Source organism: Adiantum capillus-veneris, chromosome 6 (genome assembly GCF_014529385.1).
Source record: "Adiantum capillus-veneris isolate H3 chromosome 6, ASM1452938v2, whole genome shotgun sequence".
NCBI classification, from domain to species: domain Eukaryota; kingdom Viridiplantae; phylum Streptophyta; class Polypodiopsida; order Polypodiales; family Pteridaceae; genus Adiantum; species Adiantum capillus-veneris.
The window spans coordinates 1,530,923-1,558,182 of record NC_140936.1 but is presented as its reverse complement, the minus strand read 5'-3'; the positions used below and the strand labels follow the sequence as shown (position 1 = coordinate 1,558,182).

Here is a 27,260-nt window from a genome sequence, read left to right as displayed (position 1 = left end):
AACTACACCATTTGGTAGAGCAGAGAGGAAAGGAAAGAGTGGGGGACCACACAGGTACCCCACCGATGCACTGTTAGCAAAGAATGTGGGAGGGGAACCCTATGCTGTAGAAGCAAGGTATCAAGTGGTCATTATTCATGTAACAAAGACCTGAGAGAGAGAGAGAGAGAGAGAGAGAGAGAGAATCAAGGGGGACATTGTCCAAGAAAGAGAGAGTTTTACCAAAATTTGACCAACCTCCTATCGAAATACTAGGAAGTGATCACACCAACCCTCCCTATCAGGAAAGATAAATTTGAAGTGACATGAACAAGAGGATGCATCTAGGATAAGATCAAAATCACCCCATAAGGAAAGTGCAAGGTATAAACTCATGGTAGACACCCACCACATAATACAATCATCAACTAGAGGCACTACAAGAAGAGAGACAGAGAGGTGAATCTATGCTTGTCATTGGGGAAAGTTCATTTTCCTAGGAGGGTAGGTAAGTGAACAGTAGGGGGAGCACCTCACTTAGTGCTAGCACTCTAGTTGGGGGTTTAAGGTTTAGGGGATTATATTTATGGGTCAACCCCAAATACTCCTCAAGGAGAGTAGGAGCTTTTCCACAGTAGAAATAGGAGGGAAATTTTATGTTACAACCCAAAAAGATTTACAAGGGATTTAAAGAAAACGTACAATGGCAAAACGAGTGCTAAGAAGAGAGAGAGAGAGAGAGAGAGAGAGAGAGAGAGAGAGAGAGAGAGAGAGAGAGAGAGAGAGAGAGAGAGAGAGAGAGAGAGAGAGAGAAGAACAGAGAGACGATGTGTAAAGAGTGCGACCCCAAAGTGTGTAGAATATGCACACAAGATGGTATATATATAGAGGAGACTCAGGGGTATATTTAGAGTAGCTTCACATATAAGCTCAACAGTCCCGCTCAAACAAGGGTCCCGAACCGTGGATGAAAAAACCCTTTGAGACTCAAGGGCAAAACCCACAGCCCTATATATACCCACCGTTATATTCATATATTGTTCAGTTTACAAAAAAGGTTTATAAGGAGCTACATCACTACTGTTACATACGAAGATAGCCTCAAAGGCTCAATGAAATGATCTGATTAACTCTTCAAATACTTCAAAGAATGCTTTGGATCATCTTCATATCATCTCTGAGATACTTCATTTGTCTTTGATTTATGTATAATATGTCAATATCACAAAATCAAAGAGCACAAGATGGAAATCATATCAATGTTAGAGAAATACACTACATAATGTCTTTGGAGACGATTTGTAACACTTCAACACACAAAATATATTAAATCAACATTAAACCCATGTATATATTATACATTCCTCTTAACATGAAATACACGTAACATGTGCACATATAATATATATACAAAGCTGGTACTCAAATTTTACAATAGGGATCTCTTATTTGTATGAACTCTATTCAATGTAAGTTTTCTTGATCATAAATGAATAACCATGGAATGATGCCATGGAGAAAATCTATGAAGAAATAAACATCTCAAACATAGAAAAATAACATGAAAGAAGATAATGAAACAATATCATGACATCATGAAATAATAATCTCAATCATTACAAATCAACAAGATAATAAAAAAATATCATGAACTCATAAAATGATAATCTCAATCATTACAAATCAACATGAAATAATATCATGGCATAATAAAGCAAAGCCATAGAATAATAGTCATTTCAATCATTACAAATTACCATGGAAAAGCACCATGGTACAAGAATCATTGAAATTATAAAAAATCATTACAAAATAATTATATGGAATAAAGACTATCTGGATCATAACGAATTAGTGTAAAGGAACTTCATGGAATCATAGAGTAATTCCATGCTGAGAAGACAAAGAAAGAGAAGAACATAGAGACGATGCACAAAGAGTACAATCCCAAAGTGTGTAGAATACGCACACAAAATGGTATATATATAGAGGGGACCCAAGGGTATATTTAGAGTAGCTTCTCAAATATAAGCTCAGCAGATGTCTTTTATTTGGTCCAACAATCAACAAATTATCCACATAGAGAACCACAATGAGAAGTACATCACCCTCATGCTTTACATACAATGTGCTTTTTGTTGGACAGTTATGAAAGCCTCGTTTGACCAAATGAGAAGCAGCTTTCTCATACCAAGCATGAGGAGATTGCTTCAACCCATACAAAGCTTTTTTACACCTGCACACTTTATCCTCCTGTCCTTTCATGAAAAAACCGTGAGACTACGTTACATAAACTTCCTCAAATATGTCACCATTCAAGAAAGCAGTAACAATGTCTAACTTATGTAAATCCCAATATGATTTGCTAATGGACATAGAAAATTCATAGTAGTCATACAAAAAGTGGGAGCAGAAGTCTCTCCATAATCTATGCCTTTTTGTTGTGCATAACCCTTTGCAATAAGTTGAGACTTATAGCAATCAATCTCACCATCCGGCTTGCATTGTGATGGGTGTATATACAATGCATGGGGGGAAGAACTCCTAGTGAGGGAAAAAATACCATGATGGTCCTAAGTGTGTTCACACACATCACTACCACATGTATATGGTAAAACTTGCAGATGTGTTCACAAAGGCATTGCCTTGTGAGAAGTTTGAAGCTTTCTGCAAAGCTTTGGGCTTACTCCCCTTTATGAATTGATCATGCACTCGGGGCATTGCACTTCCCTATACATTATGTGCCAGCTCTTGCTCACTGCATCACTCCCAGGGGGATTTGTTACCACATACATATGGTAGTGATGTGTGTGAATACATTTAGGACCGCTGGTGTATTTTTTGCTTCACTAGGAGGTTTTTCCCGCCATGCATTGTATATACGCCCATTACTCTAGGGCTAACAGATCTTTCCATTGTGCACTAAACAATACACTCTCTATTGTGTGTGCCTTGAGCTTCTTCGTCTTCTCCAAGCTGTGTGTGTTTTTCCTGCAACACTATTTCCAACATTGAAAATGTCCAAGTCCTAACCAAGGCTCGAGAAGTGCACCTTCCAAAATCCATAGTATCACGTGCAATCATCGACTAATAAAATACCCACTCTACATTGGAATAAGAGTGTTCCTTTTTCTTTATAAAATTACAACTTTTTTGAAGTTAGATTAAAAAAATCCCCTTTGTAATTTAAATTTGTAGCTCTCAACAATTACTATATACCCTCCTGTCAAGCGCGCATGATACACCTACATACTTGAAAGGTCCACTTTTCAAGAACAAAGATGTGTATATTACAAATATAAAGCACAAGTTTCATTTCTAATAATTACCGATTGATATTTCATGAATAATTGCTTTTGCAGAAAGATAGAGTTTGCATGCCTATTAGATATTTATGCCCTTAACATATGGAAAAACAGTAAAAGCTACCAATTTTCCTTCTTGACAATGATTAAATAAAATTGTGAGCACCACTTGAGCCAAAAAGAATACACATTGGTGATTAATCCCTACACATGCAAAACTTATATCTTTTTTATTTTTCTTGAGCCTCTTACAAAATAAAAATATCTTTGGAGAGTTATGGCAATGAATTGTGGTGGATAAAGATGTCCTACTAGCGATAATGTACAATGAATCTCTTCAAAGATCAATTATAAGATTATTGAAAATACAAAAATAAATATTTATTACATTATCTTCTACTAGATGATTCCCTTAAGTTTGAAATAGCAAGAGACATATAGCGCTATTGACAATAACCAACTCCTAACAAAGGCTCGGGGAGGTGTACCTTTTAAAATCGGTATAGCTTTCAAAAAGTGGAGATCGGTAAATGTTTTGCAAATAAGATCCAAACTTGTCGGAGGTTGGATATTTAGAATCTAATTTTCAAATGCTATCTATTGATATATAGCATGCATGTATTGGACATTGCCTTCATGTAGATCTAGAAAAAGGTGATTTTAGATTACCGTAACGGTAACAAAACCTAGCTGATTGAAAAAAAATGGCATAACTTTCATAGAAGTCATCCAAACTTTTCGGACCTTGGCTCTTTAGAATCCATTTTCAAGAACTTTCCAATGATAGGTCATATCATGGGGTTCTAAGCAATATTTAGAGGGGTCTACCGGGTTGCTTTCTTTTGTACAACTTTGATGATGTGGTACTCTTAAAAGGCCCAAAAATGAGTTCAAAATTTTTCTAATGCAATCATCAATTAAAAAAGGCCCCACTCTACACTTTTGGTATATTATAATAAAAGTATCCCTTTTTCGTTATAAAATTATAACATTTTGAAGTTAGATTAAAAATGTAAGACAGAGGGGACTGAAGCATGCTCATCACCACCTAGCCATGCCCTATATAGACCCTTGGTTTGCTAAACATAGGGACCCCCTTGAATGCATGTCCATCCAAGCCCTTGGCCCTGTCCCGGTCCTACCCTTGGCATGACATTACTCCCCCCTTGGAGAAGCGTTTTCGTCCTCAAAAACAAGAGTGTTGATACACTAATGTTTTCCACAGTGGAATCCATGATGGATCCAACTGTTCGCTTGAACGAAACATGGTTCAATAGGAGGTTCAATGAAACCAAGATTAACATCCTGATTTTCCATATTGTTGTCCATTTGAAACCATCTTGTGTTACCGGCTACTATCCAACATAGTGTGTAGAATCCATTTAGAACACACATATCATGCTAACCAAGTTATCACAACAAAGATGCCTGGAACAGTACCTCTTTTCACTTTCCATGAAAGTAACTGCTGACGTAACTCATCAACCAAGTTTAAGTCCTTGACTTGTTATCTTCTTGTATCAGTAAACAACCCCACCATAACCAATGTTCAAGGTTGAGACCTAAATTATACATGAAGCTACAACTAGCAATAAATGCTTACTAATTGGATGGCTTGGTGATAATGTATGCACTTCGCATATCATTTAGCACAAGATTACACTTTGTAATTTTCCTAATTTTCCTATCCCCTTGGCTACCGACAATATTGAGGTTTCTAAATGGTCTGTTGTACTGAGGTTGAGTTGTGTGAAATCAACAATGTTATGAATAACCATCTTGGTGAGCTTGAAAGATCCACAAGAATCCAAATCGAGCCACGACCTCTATTGGTGATTGGTAGATCCAAAAAAAATCTCATAGAGATACTGCACATAGAGTGCAAAATGCTTCATATGCACCTAACGTGATGAATATGCATGCCACTCAAAATCATCCTTTGCTAAACACTAGGGCCCATAACACCTAGTTCGCATGCATTAGCAAGCAAATCCAGCCTGCATATCCATGATCATACTTGCCAATACTTATGGCGAATGTGATGCTCCTAGCACACATGAAAAAGGAGTGTAAATAGTCCTTAAAAGAAACTAAATACTTTTAACCACAATCATTTGCAAGCCTTGCTGAAACATTTGAACCGTAAGAGAAGGTCAAACATAAGTCACTTCTAGGTACAAACAGTGAAACCTTTTTATTAACAACACATAGCCTTGCTATATGCCTAAACAACCATCCATTAATGTTGTTTAGTAACACTTGTAACCTTAACAAGTTGTTCTAAGTACCCAAAAATTCTTGGCCACTGAACTTGTGCATGATACAATGTGGTAAAAATGGTCTTATAAACAGATTTGACCAGCACCTAGGAACTTTGTTGCGACACGTAATTGGAGTAGTGACACCAGTGTCAATCCCAGAGACTCATATTCTTCACATGTGGAATATGTCTCATCTAAGGATGTCTATAAAAAAAGAACATCCTGTAGTACGAGATGTACTTGTGTGTGGAGGTAACTGCAAACACTCCACGACGAGAGTGAGAGGGACCCTCATTATCCTTACTCCACACTCGCTAAGCCAAATTCCTTGAGTTACTAGACCATGTTGTATACCATGTGACAACATGTGCCAAATCAAACCCTACAAGTGGATCCATAACTGTGGAATGCAGAAACTTATTTTGGACACTACAACACAAATTTATTGGCTCTTACATGACTTTGTCATCTCACTGGAGGTTGAACATAGTGTTCAATTATCGTAGTGAAAGGCACTGCCCAAATTTCTTGCCTGCAAAGGCCTAGGAGCACTAATTGAAAATTAATGAAATGCAAGTAGTATTGAACATTTAACCTTGGGTGTTGCCTTTGCAATCCAAACCCCTTGGTTAAAATCGGCATTGTCAAACTCCTTGGTTAGAATTTGCAGGGAAACTGCTCAACTAGTAGTCAATAGTAATTGAAGTCAACTTTGGAAGTTGAAATTGTCTACTACCCCTTGGGAGCTTGTGGACTTCTTTCCTTGAAAGTGCAAGTGTGAAGGTTCCAAGAATTGACCATCACCACTTAATAAGTGATTTAGTAATCACGAGCTGGGTCTTACCCCAAAATTGTACTGATATAGACACTCTTAGAGCTATAGATGAAATAGGAGATCCACTCAAGGTGGAATTGTATTCACAACTGGATCTTCAAATCCATAATCTCGGGTTTTTGTGAATAGTCATGCTATGTGAAATGCTTGCTTCATCTATACACCTTGGTAGAGATAAGCATTTACAAGTTTGAACTTTCAAAAATCAACTTGATCTTCACACTCAAAGTGTGTAGTGCTAAAATAACACCCAAAAGATTAGTAATGGCAAGACTCTTGCTTGCTCATCAAAATTGATGGGTACTCAACTGAATAGAATTGTTCGATCTTGAAAGAAATCACTGATGTATTACAAACAAGTGTCTCTTATCATTCCAAAAGAGGTGTCTCTTAGCCCTTAGAAAATAGATGGCGCTTAGTCCGTCCTGTTAAAACAGATGGCTCGTAGCCCTTCATGTTACCATATCGACATAGAAAGATTTTAGTAAAATCATGCCTAGTCTCACCTTTCTCGCAGAGAATTAGGAAGGCCACACACACACAGAATGTTGGGGCTGGGAAAAATCCCGTTTTCTACTATATTGAATGCCCCCTTTGTGCAAACAATGGCTGTGTGGTAGCTTATCCTATAAGCGTACAATAGTGTGCTTGTATAATGCTCTCGTAGAGAGAGGTACCATAAGTCACATCTTGACCTACTTACTTGTATGACATTGTGACTGTATCGGGGTGCATATGTATGGCACTTTGCCTATGCATAAACATAAACACAAAATGTTATGAAACATCCATAACGAAACTCTTCCTTGATTGAGTAGCTAGTGCTATAGTGGAAGTGTATGCAAGGATGGATGTCATGATAGTCTTAATCATGTGAGCCCGTGGTATACATGCCTTACACGATTACACTATCATGGATACATCACAGTGCGTCATTGCATAAATTGTGAGCTTATATCCACATAGTGCCAAAGATATGTGCCAGTATTGTTGATCTGAAATCAAGTGAGAAGATTATGGTACATAAGAGAAGCCTTGCTTCACATGAAGTCTGTCAAAGAACTTTTATTTACACAGTGTGCTTCTCATGGGGTCTGCCAAAGCACTTGCTTTACACCACCGAGAAATCTTGTACAAAATGAATAGTAAAAAAAAAAGACAAGTTTAACTTCAAATGTACTAACCTTGTCGTTCCTCTAAGACGAGTGGCCATCGCATGAATGTGGCTCATAGCCATGTATGCGAATAACTTGAGAGATGTCGGATGTCCTGCACATGTCTTCTTGGCTTGGTTCAATCCGATCTCTAGTGAGAAAACATGCAGACATGTTGCAAAGACTCCTCAGTTCGTATGCTGATAGCATATTCCAAACTTCAAAAACTGCTATGCAATATGTCTTAACATGTAGCCTTGATTCCTAGAAGTTCATCAGAAAGATGAGACATAATTGTCCTGAGTGCTTATAGCAAATAGATGCTTCAATTTACACAGAAATGTCAAAGAGAGTCGACCTTGTCGAGCTTGCATAGAAAAACGACCGTGCCAAAATACATCTTATTGAGAATCATGCGATTGCTCAATAGTGAAGAAATAGCTGGAAAACTTAGCTATCAAATAACATCTAAATGCCAAACATAGCTTGAGCAAAGAAACATTTTCTTGTCAAGGTGGAATCATAGAAATTCCTACCAAAATGAATAAGTTCAAAATCGAAACTTAAAGTGAACATGCTTTACTGAAGGCATGCCCCTAGAAGCCATGTTGTTGCAAAATAAAATAAAATATGGGGCCAATGTAAGTTACGGAGCCTTGCTTCTCTGTCTAAGGATCATAGTCCTGACTGACTGCACAAATGGCATAAAACGTGCCTAGGAAGGATCCCTCTCCTAGTAGTACTTGCCAACATCTCGAATTAATAATTAGAAATTGGGCTTGTCAAGTACCTCGACCTCACAAATCACAGGCCATGCCTGACTTGCTTTTACATGCCGAAGGGTTGAATAAACCCTGACTGTGTAGCCCAACCACATGATGTTGGCTACAAAAGCTTTCCACATGAGCATCCTGTACGGAGCATTGCTCCCTCACAATACAAATGATAGGTCATCACTGGTCGGCCTTGCCAAATTCCTTTTCCCCAACATGGTTACTTGTCGAGTTACCAAAGGCAGAGGCCAACATGACCCCCGCCGAGATGCTTTCCCTGTGGTTTGATGTAGGTCGATATCGACCTCTTGCTCACTGTAAGAGCCTCTGCACACCCAGGATCCTCGGCCCAGACCTTTGCTTAGCAACCTTGCACCCGTAGTCGAGCTGCGGCTTCTTCTTCTCTTCCCATGCAAAGCATGCAAAAGCCCCCCAATCTTGATGACCACTGTCATAAAAACTAATATCTAATTCTCCCAAATGTTTTTCTCATGTTAAATTGATCATTTAATATGGGGAAGTACCAGGGGAGTGAAAGCTAGAATATCGGTAAGATTGCCAGATCGGTCTCTGCAAGTATCCAAAGGAGGAAAAATAGGGATCCAAAGGGTGCTAGTTTACAAAAGAGCAATGTGCATCACTGGAGCTTAAAAGACCTAAGGTCAGCTCCATTAAGACCTCCATAGGCTAAGGTTCCAAAAATTAACTAATAAGTCCAAATGGTCAAAGCTGGGAAAATTGGATGGTGGTGGTAAGACTCAAAAGTCTCCCCACATCCCTATCAAGGAGGGGCCGAGCCCTAAGAGTAGGGGAGGAGAGAGAAACACACACACACACACACACACACACACACTCCAAAGCTTCCCCCAAAGGGAATACTAGACACATGGTAGACTCCTAGCCCAGTTGCCCCAATTTTCCGTCAAATCCTATTGGATGATCATAGAGGTGGACCAATGAGAATTAGACTAGAGTAAAATTAGTCTAATTAAATTTAAAACTCTTGATAAAAGAACCAATAGAAATTAAGCTCCCTTGGACAGTCTACCAAGGGGTCCAATGAGCCCAACAACCCAACGGCTTGTTTGATTCCTATTGGCCAGAAGACTAAGAGGTCCAATGAGAGTTTTAATAAATTATTTGATTAACTAAAGCTCTCACAAAAGGGAAAAGGGGGACACATGTCACAAGACTATCAATTATGCTTCTAATTTGTGATTGGCTAAGCTTTGCAGGAGCCAATGGGAGGCCATCAAGAGTAATTGGCAAGAGGGGTCAACCAAGAAGAGAGAGAGGGCAGCATTTTTGTCTAACACATTGCTACACACACACACACACACACACCCACACACACACACACAACTGATGTGTGCAAGAAGAACTCCATCTCCTTCTCTAAGCATTGAGAAGTAGAGGCCTAAACCAACAACTCTTGGCCATGGAATGCAAATCCAACCAAGAGCCAAGCTTCAATGGCAAGCTCATCTTCTCTACCATGCTAATTACTAAGCTAAGCTATGCTAATTAGGGTGTTTATGTGAGGAGAATACTTCCTACAGTCTAGACAATAGAGATCATCTCAAAAGGGAGTATATTTAGACACCTAGGAGCCCCCGTAGGGGTGGACGTAACCCATAGTCAAAGATTTCAATGGGTCCTTGAAAAAATAAGCTCAAAAATGAGAAGATGGGAGTTTGTTCTCCTCCCCTTCCAAAGCCGGATTAGAGTGATTAATGCTTTTATGATCCCGTATATTGCTTTCCTTAGCCCCGTGCTCAAGATGGATAAATGTAACACGAAGGAATTCTTAAAACTAGTGAAAAGGTTTCTTTGGAAGAACAACACGAAAACATCCCGGCCATGGCAGCGGGCTAGATGGGAGGTAGTTGCTCGCCCGATAGACCAAGGAGGGCTCGGCATTATTAACCCTGTATCCCATGCAGAGGCCTTTTGTGCCAAATTTATGGTCTCATTGGCTAAACAGGACCAAGCTTGGGCTATCATGACCAAGGAAATGCTTGATGCAAGAAAACTGGGTTCGAAAGGGGGAAAGTGGAAGGGGGTTGTGATGCACGACAAACTTCTTGCCCTAAAGTGGTCTTATCTTAGATCTGGTGGACTCTCAGGGGAGCTGATGAGGAAGTGCAAAAGTGAAGTGACGGTTTTGGAATGGGGGGAAGTAACCAGATACTTTAAGAACTCCATTTTGCACTGGTCCCCTTGGCTCTCTAACATATTGGGGCCGCCGCAAAGCCCCTATTGGATAGAAATGGCCAGGAATGTGAATAATAAGGGGCTCATTCTACTAGAGCAATTCTGGGATGGCAATATGAAGTGCTGGAAAACTGCTAACTCTATAGCCATCCAATTTCAACTGAATGGCTTTGAGATCTTACTAGTCCACAGGGTGATGAAAGAGCTTGATAAGGTGGTGATGCCAATTTGTGAATCCAACTTTGAATGGGACGCTTGGAGATGGCCCGGGAGTAGCCTCTCTTGGAAACCACACTCTAAAGGCACTTACCATGCATTAATGCACGAGGCTAATTGGTGTAGCCCCCTGAACAAATTATGGAAGAGGCAATGGATGGAAAAGCGGTGGGAGGAAGTCATGGAGAACATCTGGAAGCCAAGGTGGCCTTAGTATATGAAGATAATTTTGTGGAAAGTGATGTGGGGTGCTCTGCCGACGGGAGTAAAGGTACAAGAAAGAGGCATCGGGTCCGATCATTGCTCAGGGTGCAAAATGGCTAGTGAAGACCTAGCCCACCTTTTCATGGGATGCCAAGAAATTAGGGGCATGGTTGGGAAATTATGCAAGTGGATTCAAAGGACATGGCAAATTAAGTTCTTCAAGAATGATCTGTTTTTTTGGGAAGTCCTGCTCTTCTGGTCTGCACTCAAATAATCAGGTACTACTTCTTGCACCATATTTGGCAAGCAAGGAACCGTCACGTGTTTGAAGGGGATATGGCTGTGGCAAGCTTTTGTGAAATCATACAAGAGTTCAGAGTGACGATTCACATGATCGGAGGCAAACAAGCCTCAGAGGATTGGTCTAGAACAATACATAACATCTTGTAATATGGAAAGCCTAGGAGTGGTAGTGGCTTTTCTGCCAAGCAGATAACGTGCAATCTTGGGACCCTCGAGGCTCGGTCTGAGCTCCATATTGTTGTATATTGCTGATGTTCTTAATACTATCCACTCACAATTGTGAGTTTTGCAAAAAAAAAAAGATGGTACACCTTCTTCCTCTCAATCTTCCTCATTCCCTGCTCTCACCATTTTTGAAGGTGTGTAAGGTCTTGAGACCGAGGCTAGGGACACTAGGTGTGTTTTTCAAGCATAATTTGGTGCATGAAGCCTCCATCTTCATTGCACCAACGAGTTTTGTCAAGGAACACAAAGATTGTATTGTACAAAAGTCTCCCTTGATGGGAGAAGCTATAATACAAAGCCTCTATGTAAATCCGGTCCTCAACTATTGTCAATTGTTCTATTTCTCTCTCTTTTCAAGCATTATCTATGCTAAACTAGCTAGGTGTAAATTGCTATGTTGTTTTCTCAAATTAAGTACTCTCTCTATGCTCATTAGGAACTTGTTCTTAATAAAATGCTCACTATGTTATCAATTTCCGCTACACACAAGTTACTAGTGCATTAAATGTTATAACCACACCCTCCATGACGCGAGAGAGAGAGAGAGAGAGAGAGAGAGAGAGAGAGAGAGAGAGAGAGAGAGAGAGATGCAACAAGCCATGCAAGGCCATCTTCCCCCTTCCTCCATAACTCTCCTCGTTGAGCTCTGATACCAATGTAAAACAGAGGGGACCCAGCCATGCTTTATACAGACCCTTGACCTGTTAAACATAGGGATCTCCTTGACTGCATGTCCGTCCTAGCCCTTGGACCTGCCCGGTCCTACCCTTGGCATGACAAAAAAGCCCCTTTGTATATGTAAGCTTGTAATCCTCAATAATTATTGTAAACGTTCCTATCAAACATACATAATACACCTACATACCTGAAGGGTGCATTCCCCCCCCCCCCCCCCGAAAACAAAGGTGTGTATATTACAAATGTAAAACCTAAGTTTTATGCAAACAAAAAATTGCAAATTTCCCTTCTTGACATTAACCAAGTAGAATTGTAAAGAGCAACACTTGGAGCCAAAAAGAAAACATGTTGGTGATTTAGTGCCACCGTGTGCAAATTTTATCTCAACCTTATTCAAGTTTGCTTGAGCCTCTTACGAAATAAGAATACTTTTGGAGGGTTGTGGCAATGAATCTATATGTATTCTATAACAGCAGTCCGAGTACCTTTTACACGTGTCAATGTCTGCGAGCTGAAAGCTAAATGTCAAAAGTGAGAGAAGCTCACGTGCACAGGATAAAGAGAGAGAGAGAGAGAGAGAGAGAGAGAGAGAGAGAGAGAGAGAGAGAGAGAGAAGGCCGCCTTCGCCAGCCGGCCATACTCGTTGTGGTGATAAAGATATCCTAGTGATAATCTACAAATGTTGTACTAAGGACAATGACCTTAGAGCTAACCATACACTATTAAAGACCTATATCATCGGCCAGACGCTAAATCTATATGAGATTCTTAGGGGTGGTTCACACTACATAGGAAAGATGTATGGGCAGGGATGCTCATCTCGCGTGCATTCATTGATTTACACAAAAGAGTGAGTGAGCTTTTTCAGACCCACGTTACAATGGGTGGTCTCTACCCTCCAAAACACGGAATGTTTAATTAGCTTTGTAGCGTTGAACTTGGGATGGGGTTGGATCCCAAAATCACACACATAGGAACTGCTTAATCCATCCAAGATGCAATAGCTGATTCACTGCCTCCTCTATGCGAGACTATAGTAGCATGGTCTTCCGCTCATGGTGTGAACATCTTCACCATGGAAAAGGCTTGTGTGAGCATTGCTTTTGTGCAAATTTGAATGCATCCTTGATGGAGGATGTCCTTACTGACTACAAAGCATGCACTTAAGTCTCAAATGAAATTTACAAGGGGCCATGTCACGTTTGATCAACAAATTTCGAACCAAATCAATCTTCAATACTAAAGGGAACAAAATATACTACTTATTGTGTTTATGGATGCTCGATTCGCATTGATAGAAGAAGTTCAAAATTCACTCGTGTGAAATTATGAAGTCCCTCATATAAGCGTTTCTTGAGTCGATTAAGAGTATTTTTAGATGGCCATGGCAATGAAGTGGGATATTATATCTAATTTCAATGTTTTGCACAAAAAATATGGTGGTGAACTTTAGGGTGGATTCAGACTAGGCGACGGAAGAAAAATGCAAAGGGGCGTCGATCCTCCATGGCAAAATTTGATTGGTTGGAGTCGAGGCACTCTTCCGCCAGGCCCTCCATTTTTCTTCCGACCCTCCCCCCGGAAGAGTTGATGGCCTCTCTCAGCCCCCTTCACTTTTTCACTTTTCCTTCTCCACACTGTTCACACTAGGCGGCGGCACATTTAGAAGGCTTGTTTCTTCCGTTGGTTCAGTCTGAACCCAACCTTAGTATGTTTGTATCTCGTCAAAGAGAATTTTCTTAGATGCGTCCATGCGTTCCTTTTATTTTTGTCATTTGTTGCGGCATGACATTACTAACTTACTAATTGTTATGGCACTCTTCTATTGATGACCATAGCAAGGAAGATTTAAATTTTCATTGGGAAGGATAGTTCTAAGTTTTGGCATCGCATTTTGATGGGCTGAATAGATGTTGGAAGGTCTCCTCAAGTGCGGGCACCTTGCAATAAAATGGGCTAGTTTATGCTATAAAGATGAGAAACAGAAAGCTTCTCTTCAAGTTGGTCGATGAAATGCAATTTTGCATTTGTATGATGTCAAAGTATTTGAGCTCCGAGTCGTCCCAAATCTGTCAAGGTCGCTGGTCGGGGGGCAGGCCATCCTGCTACCATTACCGGACAGAACCAAAGTGGAGGATAGTTGGATGCACGACATCTCCGCACTCAAAAATCTTAGAGGCACAATTGACCAATATTCGTGTCCACCTCAGCATGCGAAATCGTCACCTGTTTTCTCCAATCATTGCATGGCAGCTCAACGCTTGAAATAATCAATCATTGTGTGCTCCAATGACTGCATACCAAGTCAGCAAAAGTAATAAACTAGCACTGGATGTGCTTTAACCATTGGATGATGAGTCATTGAACGATGATGAGTCATTGAACGACGTAGACCTACTGACTTTTGCAATTTTTGCAATCAATGATGAGTCATTGAACGACGTAGACCTACTGACTTTGCAATTTTTGCAACTAAACACTGCATCCGAGCATCTACACCTATTGATTGCGCAATCTCTGCAACTAAATGACTGACGTAGACCTGCTCACTACGCAATCTCTGCAACTAAACAATTGACGTAGGCCTGCTCATTACGCAATCTCTGCAACTAAACAATTGACGTAGGCCTGCTCACTACGCAATCTACACTGCATCCGAGCATCTACACCTATTGATTGCGCAATCTCTGCAACTAAATGACTGACGTAGACCTGCTCACTACGCAATCTCTACAACTAAACAATTGACGTAGGCCTGCTCACTATGCAATCTCTGCAACTAAACAATTGTAACAGACTACTTGGTCCCCATCCTAGCAACCTTGACGGTCGGGGATGGTCATTAACATTCCCATAATATTGACTCCCACCATGGCTCCTGGCTTCCAGCCTCCATCTCGGTCGCCATGTGGTCGTCAATATTATGGGAAATGGTCATTAAATGACCATTCCCTACCCCTTGATTAGCAACAAATAAATTTTCTAGACACTGAAATCCTTCACATGTATTGAGCATAAGCTCAACATAAGTATGTACATCTATATGTATTCTATAACAGCAATCTGCGTACCCTTTACATGTGTCAATGTTTGAGAGATGAAGGCTAAATGACAAGCACGGGATAAAGAGAGAGAGAGAGAGAGAGAGAGAGAGAGAGAGAGAGAGAGAGAGAGAGAGAGAGAGAGAGAGAGAGAGAGAGAGAGAGAGAGAGAGAGAGAGGCCGCCTTCAGTGGCCGGCCATACTTGTGCAAGTATGTATGTCCGATTTTCAAAAAGCAGTGGGAGAGGTAATAGATCTTTGTAATACCTAATTACCCTCAAAAGCTAAGAGTGGTAGGAGCACTCAATGCCCTATTTGCCTTCCCCACTTCAATGCCTCCTCTAGTGGACTGAAGTCTTGCGAGGGCGATGAGTTCATGTTGACCTAATTGTCATGTCGTGCCCTCCCATCACCTCCCCTACTTTAGGAGGTGGTACCCCTGCTTCTACCTCCTACGTCTACCACTCATGAAAATGCATGGTGGGCCTCCAACCCTCTGCCTCATAGACCACTCATCAGCAAACTTAGGCCCTGCTTTTCAGGCATGTCCGTCTAGTCTTTTTACTCAGCAGCTTTTTCAGAACCTCCCTCAAGGTTTCGCAGAGCAGTTACATGAAGCTTGGAAAAGTGGTGATGCCTTTCCAAGGGACCCCCCCGTAGCACCAGCAAGCCCGCATCCGGGACCTCCTCATGAGGTCCCCCCTCTGTCCTCCTCCGACGGTACCCCGAGCATTCTCCACTGACACAGCCCGGGAGTGGATGCTATCAACACAGGAGTCAATCCTTGAGGTAAGACGTTGGTAATCCTGCTTGGCTCCCAAGTTAGGAAAATAGAAAAAGATCCCAAAAATAGGGCCCTCATAGGCCTGGTGACTAGCTCGTGCCCATCTGTTGAAGTGTTGAGGGCTTGGGTCAGAAATCAATGGGGCAGTAGTGGGTGCGAGGTAGAGAACATCCAAGCCCTGCCCAAGAACCACTACCTATTCATGTTCAAAAAACCAGAAATGGCCTTCAAGATCCTAAGCTTTGGACATTGGGTGCTCAGGGCCTCACCATTGTGCCTCTTCAAATGGTCCCGAAATTTCAACCCCGACAAATCGGCCCTGGAGAACTACCCAACCTCCCACTGCATTTCCATCACCATCGCAGCCAGATAGGCGGGCACCTAGGAAAAGTCTTGGGAGGAAAACCTCAGAGGGGTTTCAACCCCTCATGGCACCCTCAGATGCTCATAGAGATGGACCTATCCAAGCTGCTTCCAGATTCAATGGTCATTGTCACGGACGAGGGCGACTGCATGGAGCAACCTATCGTCTACAAATACTTGCCTAATGCATGCTTCAACTACGGGGGAGCCGGCCACTTAGTTAGAAACTCCCCTTCTAAAGCTCCCCCAATTGTGACCCCCAACAATCCCCCTCCCCCCTCCAACAATGAGGAACCCCAAAAAAACCCCATTCAAAAAAATGAAGCCTCCCCAGCACCCACTATTGCCCCCTCTAGTAAGAACAGAAAAGGGTCTAGAAGAGAAGCCAAAAAACCCAAGCAGAGGAACCAAAACAAATTTTCTCTTCTAGTTGAAATCCCAGACTGGATAGAATCCGATGTTCCCGAATCAGAGTCAAGAGCTGAGACTGAGGACATAGGAGCCACCCCAGAGGGCACAAGAGAGGAAGAAGGTCACATGCAAATAGAAGTCAAGAACAAAGTGTTGGACCTCAATCAGGCGTCTCAAGCACCCCTATAAGAAGAAAACGCCGACATCCCCCCTGTGTCAATGGAAATCCAGAAGGCAAACAAGAGAGCTCATGAATTGGTCACCAGGACTCCCACCAGGGTCCCGCAGAGTAAAGGGAAAAAAAAACCAGCAGATGAAAATAGCCTCCTGGAACATAAAGGGGATTACTGACCCTACCAAAACAAAAAAGATCAACTTTTGGCTCAAAGATCAAGCTGTTGACATCTGTGCACTGTAAGAGATCAAAGTTGAAGGAGAGGATCTCCTTAGACAGTTGAAGGAAATCCACCCCGATTGGAAATGGTTCACCTCTTCTCACTCAAGAGGGACTGGGGGTACAACCATAGGAATCAGGAAACAGATAGCAGATGGTGTTTCCTCTAATAGGAGTCATCAGTTTTGGTGTTTTGTCTCCCTCCCCTCCCCTTTCAACTGCGAACTAATTTCTGTCTATGCTGGAGGGACTGCTTCTAGCAGGGCCCAGATATGGGAGGAAATCTCTACCATTCAAGGACCATATATTCTGCTTGGGGACTTTAACATGGTTGAGACATTGGAGGATAGGTTTCTCAGAAGGGGACTCACTATCCAAGGCAAGGAGAAAGACAAATGGGAAGCCTGCAAAGGTAAGCACGACCTATGGGATGCAGGTATAGAGAGTTTCTTTACCTGGAAGAACTACAGCAAGGGGCTTCCTGTAAGAAAAGCTAGGCTGGTCATATGCTATTTCACTTTGGCAATTGCCAACCAGTTCAATAGGGTCAAGGCAAAGCCCAAGTACACGTCATGCGAGTCAGATCACTAACCCCTGTTGATCACATGTGATGACAAAGCGTCCAAGATCAGGAACAATTGATTTCACACCGATCCTCACCTCTTCACCCTCCCAAAGTCCAGGCAGGAATAGCTGAAATCTGGCCAAGGGCATTCTCCAGTAATTTCACCCCTGCCAAACATTGGAGCACAACGGTTAAAGGCTCCCAATAGTTCTTGATTGCCACCAGAAAAGAAAGAACCCAAACTAGGAGGAAAAAGAAAGAAAAGATGTATGAGGAATTGGGTCTACTTGAGAGATCCCAACCCCTAGATGTTCGCATTCAGAGCCAAATCTCTACCCTCAGAAGCCAATTAAAAGCAGAGGAAGATAGAGCGGTTCAACACACCAAACTGTTCTTCAAGGAGTGGTGGGTAGGGAAGGCTGATAGACCCTCCAAAGAGATGTTCAGAAGTCTAAGGAAGAAGAATTCTAGAGATGTTGTCCCTCTTCTCACCACTGACCAGGGGATGGCCACAAATGATTGCCAAAATGTGGAGCTGGTTAAACTTCATTTGAAAAATTGTTCAGCCCCAAGGAAGTACTAACTGAAGAGATGATCAAAAGCAGGGAGACCATCTGGAAATTCAGAAGAAAGGTGATCCCTAAGGAAGACCTTGCCCTATAAGGAAGACCTTGCCCTAATTGACTCCCCATTGAGTATAGCTGATCTCAATAAGGCCGTTGAAGCACTAAAACCCAACAAAACCCCTGGGCTAGATGGTCTCCCATCAGAGTTCTTTCAATGCTTCAAAGACTTTCTCACCCCATTTCTGCTCAAAGTCTGGGAGGAATTAGTGAAGTACAAAGCCCTACCCAACCTTATCAACATTGGAGTGATCAAGCTCCTCCATAAAAGAGGACCAAAGGATAAGCTGAGCTACTAGAGACCATTGACCATGCTTACAACAGGGTATAAAGTTTTTGCCAAATCAATTTCTAACAGACTAAACACACACCTCTCCAAGTGGATAAATGAATAGCAAAAGGGGTTTATAAAAGGGAGGAGAATTTTGGAGGCTGTTAACTCCCTGTGGGAAGGATTTGAGCATGCTGAAGAAACCAACCAAGACTTTGTATTTGTCAAAGTAGATTATGATAAGGCCTATGACAGGCTAGAGTGGTCTTTCATCCTACATAGCCTAAGCCACATGGGCTTTGGATCCAACCTTGTCAAATTTGTCGAGACATTACTTGGAAATGCTCATGCCAAAGTTGCTATCAATGGAATGCTATCTGAAGCATTTATTCTCAACAAATCAGTGAGACAAGGGTGCCCCCTGGCTCCACTACACTTTGCAGTGGAAGGAGATGGACTTAACTGCTTAGTCAAAGGATGGATGGCTGACAAGCTGATAGAAGGGATCAACCTCCCGAACTCTACAAAGCAACAATGTATGTCACAATTTGCAGATGACACCAATGGGTTAGTTAAAAACGAATACACTTCCCTCCAAAACTTTTGGAGAGCCATAACCATCTTTTGCTCTGCTTTTGGCTCCAGAGTAAACCACTCCAAAACAGTAATTAGGGCCTTCATCTCTCCCATCCCCAACTGGGTGGCAGAATAGGGATGTAAAGTCATCCCAGAGGGGCAAGTGTTCATGCTTCTAGGCATCCCTTTTGGGTTCGGAGTCACCATGAAACAGAGATGGGATTGGGTGCTTAAAAAATTCAGAGGGAAACTGAACAGATGGCTAGGGTTTCAAAGCAACATCGCTGGAAGAGTTATGGTCATCAATCACTACATTACTGCTTACCTCCTTTACTTCCTCAGCTGTTGGAGACCCCCAGATTCCCACCTTAAGGAAATCATCAAAATATGCAGGAACTTCTTGTGGGTAGGTGACCCCTTCAAAAAGGGGGCTGCAAAAGTCAAATGGGACATCTGCATCTTGCCTAAGAACTTGGGAGGTGTTAGGAATGTCAGCGCTTGGGCTGACAAACTGGCAATCAAGACTGTCATCAGAGCCCTGGAACAACCAAAAGCTGAATGGGCATGCCTATTGTTTAGACACCTGGCGAGTTTCCACATTAAAGGGCAAAGACTCTAGAACCAGCTCCCTTGGATCACAATTTTCTTTGGAAACCAAGAAATAAACCCCATAGGGTCTGCCCTGCTCAAATTAGTTTGGCAAGCATGGGAGAGAGGGAGGCCTATGCTGGAGTTCAGCCAGGAATATACACAAGACCAAAGAATCAGAAGAGATGAATCTATCTGGTGGTCTAGAGACCGAATCCCCCAAATCACTACCCAATAGGCCACAACAACCACGAGAATACATCACAAAGGATTCAAAGTTTGGGAGGACTTGTGGAGCACTACCAACAGCTCCTGGCTCACCTCAGAGCAACTCATCCTGACTAGCCAGCTGCAACCTTGGGAAGTTAGACTACTGGAATCAAGGATGCAATAGTTCCCTCAAGGATTTCAATATTCGAAGCAGATATCTCCCCCTCGACCAAGAACGTACGCTGGAACGGGGGGATAGCTCTTAATAACCCCCCTGATTGCATAGCTAAGCAGGTCCCTCTTCTCCATGTCACCCTCAACAATAGATGGAATGTGCAACTTGACAGGAGACAGTGGAACTTTAAGTTCCAATCCATTTGGAACAAAAGCATTCAACCCAAACAGTCAGTACTGTTCTGGCTCATCCTTCATAAATCCCTTTGGACAGGGGCCAGAAGCAGGAAAGCCAATCAGAGCAATGGGGTATGCATCAGATGCAGAAGAGCCGTGGAAGATATCCATTTGGAACAAAAGCATTCAACCCAAACAGTCAGTACTGTTCTGGCTCATCCTTCATAAATCCCTTTGGACAGGGGCCAGAAGCAGGAAAGCCAATCAGAGCAATGGGGTATGCATCAGATGCAGAAGAGCCGTGGAAGATATCCCCCACCTGTTCCTCAACTGCCAAACCAACACCCCCATCCTATCCCCCTTAGTCAAAACCCTTGACCACCAATTAGGGTGGAAACAGCTACTCTTAGGGGACTCACATGGCCTCCTCTCTGACTTTTGGAATAGATTTAGGGCAGAATTCTTATGGATTGTTTGGAAGCTCAGAAATTCTTTCCTTTTTGTTCCCAATTTCAAGCTCCTAGTTTGAAGACTTTATTTGTTGGATGCTGTGGTGCAGGATGCTAACCTCAAGCTGGAACAAATGAGGATCTACAGACACAGAGTCTTAATCCTCAAAGACTCTCTGGAGCTTTATGCAAGAAGGGCTACAGACATGCAGGGATTGCTCGATGACAAGGGCTCACTAGATGTGATCTATAATTGGGTACAGGAGATGAAGGATGAAATGCTTGAGCTATCCAGTTAAATACGAAGAAGCTCTGAACTTTGCCAACAAGCTTCAGGAAGAGATAGACTGGCTGTGAACCAGTTGTATCCCGGGGAAATTAGTAGACCACTTTTTGTGAAGTCTGAAACTTGGCCTATGGGCCTGTCCCTAGTGTTATCTAGGTGTCCAATTGTAATTTTGCTTCTCCCTTATAAATTCAAAGCGAGTAGGGGGTACCCAGCTGTAAAAAATAAAAAATTAAGCCATTAATGAAAAGAGCATTAGTGAAAGAAAAAGGGAAGGGTTGATGAAAGGGGTGGAGTCGGTTGGTGTCTGTCAGTCGGCCATGCGCTTTCCTTCTATAAGGAGTCCACCTCTCTCTCTCTCTCTCTCCTACAACGTTAAAAACTCTTATTCTCTTCTCTCTCTCCTCCCTTCCTCCGCTCGTACCCTCTACATGTGCAATTGTAAGGGTGCAAGGCGATGGGTCTCTCTCTCTCTCTCTCTCTCTCTCTCTCTCTCTCTCTCTCTCTCTCTCTCGCGTCAACAGAGAGCTCTCACTCTCACAACCCTACATCACCCCCTCGTTTGAGCAACAAACCGACCCACATGAACCCCCGCTGACAATTAGATGTCCGAAGGCCTTCGCACAGTAGAGGTCTGACACGACGCGAGAGAGAGAGAGAGAGAGAGAGAGAGAGAGAGAGAGAGAGAGAGAGAGAGAGAGAGAGACGTCCACCTCCCACATGAGGGGCGAGGAAGAGGGTAGGCATGTGGCGAGGAACAAGAAGAAGGGAGGAAGGGGAGGTTCGCTGAGAAAGGGGGAAAGGAGAATCTGGTAAATTATTGAATTTATTTTACCTCATCCCAGTTGTAGTAGTCTAACTAAGAGTATTTGATTTTTTTAAAAAAAACTAAGAGTCCTTTGTCGAGCCATATATGTACCTCAGGACAAAATTATAGTATGAGTGTTTACACTACGGATGAATGAGAGAACATTAAAAGGAGCTGGTCGGTTAACGGGGCGCAGATAGCAGTGAAGCAGGTGGGCCCGAGTCACTGCTTGCAGAGGCGGTGGGAGCAAGCGTGCTTGCTGTAATAGTATTACTGGCGCTGGAAGGCCCGTAGTACTCGAAAGGCGAGGGGGGCTTGACTTTGGGCAGTGGAAGCGCTGATCTGCTCTCCAAAGCGCGGCTGACCTCCTTCATGCTGGGGCGGCAGGCGGCAGCAGCATGGCAGCACATCAATCCCACATGCACCACGCAGCGCCAATCCTGCAGGACCTGCTGCGCTGCCACATCATTGTCGTCAGTGATCAGGATCGGGTCAAGCACCCGGCGGAGCTGATGGTCGCTGATGCCTACTGATTGATCGATGTTGTCCAGCGTAGCCCAGAGCCAATCATAGATGTGTTGCGAGTAATCCTTGGAAATGGCCCGTCGCCCACACGCCGTCTCCAGTGCCAGCACGCCGAAACTGAACACATCCACCTTGTCCGTAGCCATGCCACAGTAGAGCAGCTCCGGCGCTACGTATCCCGGCGTTCCGGCGGCGGTCATGGCCACTGCGCCCTCCTCGTGCCGTATCAGCCGAGCCAGCCCAAAATCACAGAGCCTGGCCTCTACCTGCTTCTCGTTAGCTGAATCGGTCAGAAGCACATTGCCCGCCTTCACGTCTCGGTGCAGCACACACTCTCCCAACCCTCCGTGCAGGTATTCCAACGCTGCCGCCACCTGCTTCAAAATCTGCATTCGCGTCTCCGTCTGTCCCGCCGCTGTCTTGCCAGCCAGCTGCTTCTTCTTGCTGGCGTCGAAGAGGTAACCGTCCAGGCTGCCCTTGCTCATGAATTCCGACACCAGCAGCGCCTCATGGCCATCCTCGTAGCACCATCCTTGTAGCTCCAGCAAGTAGCGATGCCGCACTTTCCTTATGATGCTCGCCTCTGCGCAGAACTGGTCCTCCAGCGTCAAGCTCTGCCTTAGCTTCTTCACGGCCACCACCGAGCCATCTGCCATGATGCCTTTGTACACGCTTCCATAGCCACCCTCACCCACTTTCCTCTTCTCGTCGAACCCATTGGTAGCCTTTCTTAGCTCTTTGTAGCTGAAAGGGCGGGCCGTCTGGAGGGCATTCTCTACCCGCGCCGCAGCAGAAGCGCGCTTCCTGATTTGATTCCGCCTGTGCGTTAGCAGCGCCCACACCATCACGAGGATGAGAAGTAGAGCTGCGAATGCCACTGTTAGAGCCACATACAGCTTGAATTTCCTGCTAGGAGTTGGACTAGAGGGGGCAGTAGTTACAAGCTCATTGCTAAAGCTCCATGAGTAAATTGCATGTCCTTGCATGCCTTGATTGGAGGGTGCGCTCGTAGCTGAGAAACCCATATACATGAGTTTCTGCGAGAAGACGGCGGACAGGTTATATTGCAATTGCAAGCAAGGGTAAAGCGGGCGATCTACGGGATCATATTGCACTAGTGTGCTGGCGGCCCCTGAAGAATTGGTGCTCGCACTGCAATAAATAGATCATCCATGATGAAGACTTAAGCGATCTTAATTGGGTCTCGGCTACCTATAATCTTCCAACGAAGAAAATTGACCTTCCCTTCTTAACGTCATTGAAAGACAGGACGATTAAATACCTGCTGACATTGGCCATCCAGACTTGGATGAGGTACGTGGACGCATCGTACTCAATCCAGGTTGTGAAGGTGCTGTTGTTGTAAAGGAAGAGCTGCGGGTAGAAAGAGGACGTGGTGTCCGTGACATTGAGCGATCGCAGCGTGTTAACGTCGATTCCAATGTGGCTGGCGCTGGGGTCACGGAACGTGTTGCTGATGCGGGTGTCGAATTCCACGGCAAAGAAGCTGCTGCTGGACGACGTAGCGTCAGGAGACAACGTGGAGGGGTCCAGGAGGCCCAGGGAGCCGCTCGTATCGCTGTCGCGTGGGGCTTGCAGAGAATCGGCGATGAAGAAGGCCATGCCGCTACCGCAGTTGGGAAAGGGGCGCGTTGTGATGATTTGGAAGGTGAAGGAGGTGGCAAAGCTGGTATTGGTATTGGTGAATTGGATGGGGTCCTTGTAGACCACTCGTCCTACATTGGTGCCATTGCCCTCTGTGGCCCCATTCAAGGAGCTGTTCTGGAAGGCAGTTAGCCAAATTGCGGTTCCATTGAAGTAAGCGTTCACGCCGGAGCTGCCATACCAATCGGCCTGCGTCGACACCACCTTGATGGCGCTCCTACTGCTAGTAGAATTACCAACAGCTGCCTCATCTTGGAATGAGGCATACTGGAATTGCAGAGCAGTAGTCAATGACGACCACAAGAATATGGCCAGCACTGTAAACCACAGCAGAAGCATGATTAATCACTTTAATTGTAGCTGCTTAAGACAATTAAATCCAGTGCCTTAAGAAGCCATTAACCACTTTAATTGTAGCTTAAGACAGATCCCGCATATATAGTCAAGATTGTTCCTTTACACGCACTCAAGCTTTAGAAACACTATATTATTGTTTGAAGTCTTAAGAACGGTATTTTACTAAAGCTGCCGGCCGGCCTCCACCTTATAATTAAAGTTAGGCCCGAATGTCCAAAGCACTCCTGCTCACTGCTGTGGCGCAATTGATTTATATTCATGTGATCAATCATGATTAATTCTATTGCTCTTCTTCTAAAAGTTCTGAGTCGAAAGTCAATACTCCTATTTTGTATCCCCATATTTTACGATTTCCCACCGAACCAGAGCATTTTCAACAGTCACTAACCGCGTTTCAATCTTCAATTCCGAAGAAAGTGACCTGTATAGTTTTTCACTTTTTACAAATATGGCAGCTCGTACTGTTAAGTTAAATCAGGCCCTAGGGCTTGCCAAAAACATTTTTACTAACCCAAGAAAATAAAATAAGAGCACGTCCTATTTATACTAAAACTCGTAAAATGTTTCCGGTTTTTTCAAGGCAAGCTCGACATCTAGCTAGAAATTTGCAATTTTTAAAAACAGTCAAGCTTGGTTTTGTGCAAACACCAATGATGATCAGCTATCTTATGTCCGAAAAAACCACGATATTGTAGAATGCTCTTGGACCGCGTCTTGGTGTACTAGATTTCGCCTGATCCTACTGGCAACTTATATAGAAGGTAGACCTCTCTCCTCAAGAAATTAGGAGCTCACCAAGAAGATACAAGTTGTTGGGCTGATGACTGTGCTAGGCTGGAGCGTGACTAGAGTACTAGACACGTGGAGGAACTCCTCCCAAAATTAAACTAAGGATTCAGTTGACTGAGCATGATATGGTTTCATGCGAATACATGGGTTGTGGTGCGGGCGGTGTGGCCTCTAGGTATATTTGATGCGCAACCTCTTCAGAACTTTGTAAGGTCCTTATATAGCCCAGCGCTGAACAAGGGATTCGCTTAAGCCTGGGCGACGAATAGGGTAGTAGAGACAAACGAGTGTTTCATCTGCATATTCCACATGGCGCCTTCATTTGTCGTAGCCAGTTGTCTTAAATTGCATGTCACATCCGACGTCTGCTATGCCTAGGGCCACCCATATGAACTTTGGGCCACCACATGACACAACATCGTACCCAACGTGGAACCCAAGGGCTTCCTATGCGCCAAGCCCAATGTCAATACCTACTCCACATGTAGTCTCTGGAGCGCCTTCACCCACGATGCCTGCTCACTTAGGGTACTTCCACATGGGATGTATTGTCAGAGATGATGTATGTCGGTTGAGGGTTTGCTGGCTGTGAGTCACGCAGCAAACAACCGCCGCATCGGTTACAGCATACAGTGGGAAATTTGTGGATGTATGACTTTGTGGAAAGTCTATGTACTGTCAGATCTACTACAGCCTTTGTTGAGGGTCGAGTGAGGTTTTATTGAGCTGGGGGATTCTCGAATGTTGAGATCCTTTCGGTGATACAGGTCTTGGAGCGATCCCTCGAGCACCCTTAGATAGGCAGCTAGGATGTATTGACTGTGAGTTAGACAGTTGGGATTGCATCTTTGCTTTATTGCCGTTGAGGCATTGTCGCAGTCTATGCTTACAGGACAGTGACAGGGCAGTCAGAGACAGTACAGGTGCAGGATAGGTTTACCCGCAGCTTACAGTGTCAGAGAGACAGTGTTTTTGAGCTGTTTTTTGGTCTGTTTTTGAGTACACCAGAGCCATTTTACAAAGGAGACTCTGCCGAAATTTATGCAGAATCTGAAGCTTTTTTGGTTCATTTGACAGGTTGATATTGGTTCAGAGGTCAGTTTACAGGGGAAACTCTGCCGAATTTTTCCCAGGAAAGTAAACCACTGTGAAGCGTAGCTATGGCTGGATCACAGGACACTGCTCTTTACAATATCAAGAAGCTGGATGGAACCAATTTCCCATTGTGGAAGAAGCAGATTTGGCACGTGTTGGTACAAAAGAAGCAGATAAAACCTATAAAGCTCAAAGAGATAAAACCAGAAGATATGGACGAAGATGAATGGAGCGAAATGGATGAATTGGCACTTTCTACCATTATGCTGACTTTGGCAGAAAGCGTTTACTTCAATGTAGCAGACGAGATGTCGGCTTATCAAGCATGGTTTAAGCTGAGTGATCTTTATGAGAAGCAGAGTGCAGCTTCACAGGTATACTGGCTTAAGAAGCTTGTTGATTTGAAGATGAAAGAAGGGACACCTATGTCCAATCATCTGAATGAATTCAACACAATCTACAGTTAGTTTTCAGCTCAAGGTGTCAAGTTTGATGAACCTGTTAGAGCTATGTTCCTGTTGATCACATTGCCGGAAAGTTGGGACACTTTTCGCACAGCTTTGAGTAATTATGCACCTCCAGATGGTTTGAACATAGCAGGTGTAGAAGGAAGTCTGCTTACTGAAGAAACCAATAGAAAGACAATGGACAAAGGCAAATGAACAGCCTTAGTTGTCAGGGGAAGGACCAAAGAAAAGTACAAAGGTGGAAAGAGGAATCAGTCTCGTAGCAAGTCCCGCAGTGCTAAAGGCAAGAGTGACATAGAACGCTACCATTGTGGCAAGAAGGGTCACATGAAAAGAGACTGCAGAGAATGGAAATCAGAAAAATGCAAAGAGAAAGCTGAAGACCATGGTGAGAAGAACAAGTCCTCAGTGAAGATTCAAGAAATAAATGTGACAAACACTGTTGCAGAGGATGACAGTCTAGTGTCAGAAGACATCTACTTCTTGAAGAATACA

At 43.4% G+C, this 27,260-nt stretch overlaps 1 protein-coding gene and 1 pseudogene across 1 annotated transcript; one reads left to right on the top strand and one right to left on the bottom strand.

Moving 5' to 3' along the window:
* The first annotated feature begins 19,137 nt into the window (after positions 1-19,137).
* Positions 19,138-21,072, top strand: LOC147455051 (uncharacterized; annotated as a pseudogene).
* Positions 21,073-21,858: 786 nt separating this feature from the next.
* Positions 21,859-24,518, bottom strand: LOC147455050 (putative L-type lectin-domain containing receptor kinase S.7). Its single transcript, XM_086515188.1, has 2 exons — positions 23,675-24,518; positions 21,859-23,544 (listed from the first exon to the last, which is right to left on the bottom strand). Exons 1-2 carry the CDS (start codon positions 24,394-24,396, stop codon positions 22,050-22,052), a joined length of 2,217 nt encoding a protein of 738 aa, XP_086371314.1. The 5' UTR covers positions 24,397-24,518; the 3' UTR covers positions 21,859-22,049.
* Between the last annotated feature and the right edge of the window lie 2,742 nt (positions 24,519-27,260).

Coding starts and splice junctions, on each gene's coding strand:
- LOC147455050 (XM_086515188.1), bottom strand. CDS start 24,396: ATGCTTCTGCTGTGGTTTACAGTGCTGGCCATATTCTTGTGGTCGTCA. Junction 23,545..23,674: donor TGGATGGCCAATGTCAGCAG/GTATTTAATCGT, acceptor TATTTATTGCAG/TGCGAGCACCAATTCTTCAG.